General features: G+C 41.9%; 1 protein-coding gene across 1 annotated transcript; it reads left to right on the top strand.

The window, feature by feature from the left end:
- Positions 1-4,770: 4,770 nt before the first annotated feature.
- On the top strand, positions 4,771-6,588 carry LOC148024409 (pentatricopeptide repeat-containing protein At2g02980, chloroplastic-like). Its single transcript, XM_087693579.1, has 3 exons — positions 4,771-5,122; positions 5,240-5,741; positions 6,465-6,588. Exons 1-3 carry the CDS (start codon positions 4,771-4,773, stop codon positions 6,586-6,588), a joined length of 978 nt encoding a protein of 325 aa, XP_087549705.1.
- Positions 6,589-7,180: the final 592 nt, after the last annotated feature.

Here is a 7,180-nt window from a genome sequence, read left to right as displayed (position 1 = left end):
GCTCTCAAATGTGACAAGGAGTACTTTATTGGAGCCTTAATTGTGGTAGAGACAGATTGCTTGCCATTGATAGGTATGATTACGAGTTGCTCTACTCCGGATATAGCTATGCTGAGATGGATTGCATACATCAAGTCATCAAATCTAGAATTTAAACACATAGCAGGGAAGGATAATCTAGTGGCAGATATGCTGTCTAGAGCCAAATATGATGATGAGGAGACACTACTTGCAGAAGAGGATGATGCAAAAATTTCAGCCACTATGGTTGATCATGTTTGCCATGTCTATGATATTGTAGCTTTCATAGAAGAACTCTATGTTGGAGATTGGTTGCAGATTGGCAAGTACCTTAGTACACTAAGCAAAAGAGATGAATGGACAGATGAAGAGTTCAAGAAGATCAGAAGAAAAGCCTATGGTTATTTTCTCAAGGACGGATTTCTTTGGAAGCACCCGAAGAAAAGAGGTGGATTACCCTTGCGGGTTGTCTGCGATAAAGAGACACAGTTACAGGTGATGAGGGAGTTTCATGAGAGTCCTTGGGTTGGTCATAGAGGAATGTGGGCTACTTATGAAAAAATCAAGGAGAAATATTGGTGGAAAGGCATGTATAGAGATGTTTCTCACTTTGTAGAGACTTGCAGAGATTGTCAGATGTATTCGGTAGTGCGTCATCGAGATGAGCTTCATCCGACCTATCCGCTATGCATTCATTATAAGTGGGTAGTTGACTTGGTTACTATGCATGTGGGTCTATGGCATGTTGAGAATCATCAATCACACTCACTAAACAGCCTCTTTGTATGGAGCTTCAGGGCCAAGGACATGCAGGCTAACCTATCCCATATGCACAATGGTGCCTACTGCAGTTTCCTACTTTCCTATAAAGCATTGTACTTGCTTCCTTTTCTTAATGCAATGATAGTACTCTTTTCTACTGCAGTTTCCTACTTTCCTATAAAGCATTGTACTTGCAGAAGAGGATGATGCAAAAATTTCAGCCATAGCCAGCAGTACCCTATCATATTGAGCTGCTTATATCTCACTCCACAGGTCAAATCTCTTGGAGCTTCATTCTAGAAAAGTATTCCCCAACTCACAAAGCTTCCCTGTATCACATCAATCCAGGACATTTGGCTATCTGAAGCTCAGCATTGTGAAAATTCCCAGTCACTGCCATAGTCTTCAACTGTGACCTGCAGGACATACCCTCCATGGAGCCTTCATATCTCTCTCTGTAGAGCATATCTTCAGGAACTTTCTTCTAGACATATCTTTCTTCACTCAGACGCTCCCTCCTGGCACAACAAACAACCACATTGGTGATCTACAGCCCTGGCATTGCACAAATTTGACGTCGCTGCCCCAAACTGTGCCGTGGCTGTTCGTGCCCTTTGCCTGCGTCGTGCTATCCACGATCTGGACGATTTCCATAGGGCTTTGATAGCCCTTGACATAAGCTTCCTAGACATGTAAATTTTTTTGAAAATGATCAAGTATAGCTCGTGCAATCTGAGAAAAACTAGGCCCCTGTCTCAGAAACCCTAATTCCACATAGCCAAAATCTCTCAAGCTTTTTTTTCCTCAGTTTTTCTCACTCCTGACACTAAACCAAGTTAAAGCCCACTCTAATCCATTGACCCAGCATCAAATCAAGGAGGGGAAGGACTTGAGAAGATTGAAGAATGACCGAACGATCCCGAACAAGAAGAATCAAGCTCAACATCAACATTGACATAGTGTGTTTTTCACATTGTCACTAACTGTGTCTCTTGACACACTGCATTATGCTCTTCTACTGATAAAATCTCAGAATTCTGGTGTTGATTTGCTGCTGATCTTGAAACCTCAACATGGGAAAAGACTCTCCAAATTCACGATTCAAAGGAGTCAGGTTTCACACCTGGAAAACCCGCATCAAGCTCATCTTCATGAAAAAGGGTCTCTGGGCCATCACAAATGGCAAAGAGAAGAAACCTCGGGACGCGGACCTTGCAACTACTTGGCAAAAGAATGATGACAGAGCCCAGGCCATTATCAAACTAGACCTAGACGACAGTTATATCCACCATATGGATAACTGTGAGACCTCACAAGATACATGGAAAAGACTTGACACCTTGTTCAGTGCACAATCTAAATCATCAAAGTATGGTCTCCTAATTGAGTTCTTCAGGCTTGAAATGAAGTCCAGCACATCACTTGCCACACATCTCAATTACATGGAAGGACTCCTAACCCAACTTGCAGGAATCAACATTAAAATGGATGAAGATGTTTGCATCGGTGTTCTACTTAAGAGTTTCCCTCCTGAATATAATAATGTATCAACAACTTTAATCAACATGCCAAATCCTGAACTTGTTGATATCCAGATATCACTGTTAGAAGAGGAAAATAAGCTAAAAACTAAGGAAGAACCAAGTACCTCTAGAGATGATCATGCATTATATGTTGGCAACAGGTACAAAGGCAAGAAGGATCAGCTCTTCTATGACTTCTGCAAAAGGACCGAACACACCGAGAAGTTCTGCCACGCAAGAAAGAGATCCCAAAAGGCCTATCTAGTCGCAATCAAAGAAGAAGAAGAAGAAGAAAATGGAGCAAAGGAAGAAGAAGATGAAGATGAAGACCACTAGGATCGGAAGGACAAGACTCATCAGTCCTTCTACTCTCATAACTCTGATAGACTGTTTTAAAAGCCTTGTACTTCCTTACCCTAATGCTTCATGCCATAAGCTTTGTAAACTCCTTATGTAACTTGGCATTACAGTCCTTGTACACTTTGTGAGGCCCCTGTTACAGCCTCTGGATGTCCATCATGTTTTGGTGCCCACACTTAGCCTTTTCTGCAAGAGCCTCTGGTGTCTACCATGTTTGTGGTGTGTCCACACTTTGCAGGTGGTTCTCATTACAGCCTCTACACACTTTGTGCCTTTCTAGTTGTGATTGAGGAGGGATGTTGAGAATCAGCAATCACACTCACTAAACAGCCTCTTTGTATGGAGCTTCAGGGCCAAGGACATGCAGGCTAACCTATCCCATATGCACAATGGTGCCTACTGCGGTTTCCTACTTTCCTATAAAGCATTGTACTTGCTTCCTTTTCTTAATGCAATGATAGTACTCTTTTCTTTTCAGTAACTTTTCTTTTCAGTAAAGTGTCAATGTCATTGTCCACATACACAAGATTGTGTTTATGAGTCCAAGTCTCAATTTTGGAACCTAATTCACTTGTGTAACAAACAGTGTCTTTATCTTCTTCATCATGAGTCCACACTTCTCCTTTCATCCACCATAACTCACTGCCATGCTCTAGATCCTACATATCTCACATGGCAGATGAGATATATTGTTTTGGCTAGAGAGGATCTTACCAATCATGTTGAGGGCAGACCTTTGAGAACGAAGACTACTAGTGCAATGTGTAAGTTCTTATTGGAAGAAATTTTCTGCAGGTATGGCTGTATGGGTAAGATCACTGCAGATCGCGGCGATTTGGATAATGCAGATGAAGTTAGGGAGTTTTTCTCTCAACTAGGAATCAAGTTGGCTCTAACCACAACATACAATCCAGAGGGAAATGGAAAGAGTGAACGAGGGCATCCACCGATAGTAAAAGCATTAGCCAAAGCATGCAGAGGATGGATTGGAGAATTGCCGAGACTTCTACCATTTTCTTTGTGGGCTGATCGTACGACTCACAGTGTTACCACAGGATATATGCCCCCAGAGTTTATGTATGGTCAGAAACCGGTTATGCCGACTGAGACTTGTGCTTTGACTTGGTCAATTTTACCTTGGCAGGAGGATTTGACAAGAGAGAGATCTTAGCTCTTTGGATTCGGCAGTTGGAGAGAAGACTAGAGGATATTCAACTAGCTATTGACAGGTCGAAGGTTGCTAGACTTAGAAATAAGGATAGGTTTGACAGCAGGCATCGATTGCAGCCTAGAGCAATAGAAGAGGGAGACTGGGTATTAGTCTTTGATAGCAGCCTTGAAAATCAGCATACTGCACTTTGGAACATGGTGAAAATATGGTTTGGCCCGTACATAGTCAGACATGTTTTTGACAATGCAACATATGAGCTGACAAAATTGGATGGGACAGTGCTTAGAGTGCCTATTGTAGGAAAAAGAATCAAAATTTTCAAGAAAAGAGATGATGAGGATTATGCATTCAAAGAATTTGCAAGAGAAGAGCAACAAGAAGAAACTCCAGTAGAAGAGATAGATGATATGATAGATAATCTTGCTGAAATACCGAAAATACACAATGAAGAGATTGATCTATTGTGGATCTTGACGACAATGATCATGGATAGTTGGCCCATCCGGAGGATGCGCAGGATCAAAGGGGGTGAATGTCGTACTGCTGCGCATCCGAGGTGTGGAATCCAACAAAAAGTTGTGTGTGTGACATTTGTTACTTTGTACATCCTTAGTCGTTGTGTTTGCATTTTTGTTCTGCGTAGGTAGTATAGCGGAATGGGGTTTGGAGCAAGAGGAACTTATCTGTAATGCTCTAGTTGGCATGTATGCCAAGTATGGAAACCTACAAGATGTTGATGCTTGCCCAAATATTCATCTAGACATGTTTATTCAAAATACCATGATCTCTATGTACGGCAAGTGTTGAAGCATTCTGGAAGCTCACCAGGCATTCAACAACTTGTCCTTCTGCAGCACTGTATCATGGAATGCAATGTTTTCAGCATATGTAGAGTAGGGCCAGGGAGAAAAGGTGCTAAAATTATACAAACAGATGCAAGAGGAGGGCATTTTCCCAAATCAGCAGATCACATTTCATGCATGTGGTGCCCTCATTGAGAAGGAAGATGTTATGAGCATGAATGGGAAACCAAGAAAAGTTTCTTGGGACATTTACCGAGCATTACATGCAGATTCTCACAAGAAGGGTTTCACTTCAGATGCTTTTGTTAACAGCACTCTTGTTAGTATCTATGGTAAGTGTGGAAGCATTGGGCAAGCACAGAAGGTGTTTGAGGAGTTTTCCCAGGCGGATGTTGTTTTATGGAATGCAATGCTTTTAGCATACATTGAACAGAATCAAGGAGAAAAGGCTCTAGATCTTTACAAAAAGATGCAAGAGGCTTGTAGATTGCTGAATGATGCAAAAATTATTTGTCTTCTATAGGCCTGCTGTGAAGCAGGAAATATGGGGATATGCAGGCAGACTCATTTTGCTATAGTTTTGGTTATTTATCATCTAGTTCCTCTCATAATGAATACTCTCATTCATGCTTATGGAAACTGTGGAGGCACAGAAGAAGCACAAGCAGTGTTTGATGGGCTTCTGTCACCCACTACAATCTCATTCAATGCATGCATTGCTGGTTATGCTCGTGAATGTAATCTCTATAGAAGCCTGTGGGTGTTTGAAGAAATACGACATGCAAGTGTAGATGCAAAAGAAGAAATACGAAATGCATGCATTGCTGGTTATGCTCGTGAATGTAATCTCTCTAGAAGCCTGTGGGTGTTTGAAGAAATACGACATGCAAGTGTAGATGCAGAAGAAGTCATCTCCCTTTTACTTCTTGCAGTGTGCAGTCACACTGGTGTTGTTGACAAAGGCATTGAGTATCTCAATGGTATTCATACATATTCAGGACTATGTCTAGACATGAAGCATTATGTGGCTATGATAGACCTCCTTGCACGGGCACGAATACTGCGGACGGAGTGCTCAATTGGGAGAAGGCCGCTTTTCTGGTCAAAAAGGGGGCCGTTTTTCTAGTTTTTAAAAAAAGGAAGCTATTGTGGAAGGAATAGAGGATGGTGAAGAAAAGCATCGGGGAGAAGCTTTTTGTGGGGGGACCTACTTTTGTATCCGGGGGAAGGAAGCTCAAATGGGGATAAAAAAGAAGAACCTGGCAGAGCATAAGGAATCTCAGTCCACTTAGCCTGAGAAAGGTGTGTTGATCCAAGATCCAGTTCTGACGCCTCGTAATCACAATCAATTGTATCTGCAATCGTGTTTCATGGACTCGTGATGATGGTCAGTGTGTTCTGATCAACTGCATCCCTCAGGGTGATCAATCGATGATTCATCAGTGGATGCAACACTATTTGTTGTGTGGCCAGTGATGCATTGCTATTGGTCTATCAGCATCGGCAATTCAGAAAACCCTGTTGTAAGCGAAGGAGGACTTCAAAGACCGGTCATTGAAATGTTCCCGCCTCTTAAATGATCAGGAATAGTGTCCTATTTGCCTTGTTGACTATGAAACTGGTGAGGAGGTGGTGGATACCAAAAACAAAGCCCAAGGGAAACCAGTAACACCCGACACACCATTGTTAGTAGTGGAGCATTTGCATCTCAGTCTTCATCAGCAAATGTGGAGGATCGCCTGAATGGAGATGCTTCTGAGGATGGTGAATATGCCGAGAGAAACTGCAATTGATTCGTGTGAAGTTTCTGTGTTTGGCCCACAGGTTTGGGCAGTCTACACACAATGTAATGGTTGCACAGGTTCTATACAGGCTGGGTTTGATGGAGGCAATCACTGAAAGGTTGGGTACAACAGTCGGGGAGTTTCTGAGTGATGAAGGAAGATAGCAAGCTAAACAACAGAAATAAATTCGTGATTTCCAGGATAAGGTACAGGAAAGAGCAAGGAGGAAATCAGATTTATGAGGAAGAAGGTATAAATCATTGTCTAAACAGTACAATGAATTGTTTATCATAGTGCTTGCAGAAATGACATGTGAACTCTGGAAGAAATGGTTTCAGTGCATATATTCAGAGCTTATGCACGACTGAACAGTGTAACCATGTTCTTGAAGACTTGGATATTGGCCTTAGACAAGGACTACTAAGTGAATCCTTGTTTTTCCGTCTTCTAAGTTTGTGTAGTAAAATTCTGGATGTGAGATCTATTAGGCATGAACACATTTTATCAATAAGAAGTGGCAGCCCTTGCTGGAAATCTTATATGTATCTTATGGTGCTAGAGAGCTTGCTAGAGACAAACCTAGCCTTCTGCAGAGTCATAGAACCCAACAATAAAGCATTGCCATAGAGTATGTTATACTCACGCAGGGTTGAATAACTGCTGATCAAAAACTAGCCTTTGATTACTGGAACAGGTGGTGCTTGGATTCAATAGCTCTTCAGGCTGTGAACAGCAAGTTTATTGAACATATCCATG

Source organism: Lygodium microphyllum, chromosome 15, assembly GCF_053477565.2.
Source record: "Lygodium microphyllum isolate KBCC chromosome 15, Lygodium_microphyllum_v1.1.10, whole genome shotgun sequence".
NCBI classification, from domain to species: Eukaryota; Viridiplantae; Streptophyta; class Polypodiopsida; order Schizaeales; family Lygodiaceae; genus Lygodium; species Lygodium microphyllum.
Note: the sequence above shows the minus strand (reverse complement) of the source record. Positions and strands in the feature narration are given on the sequence as shown.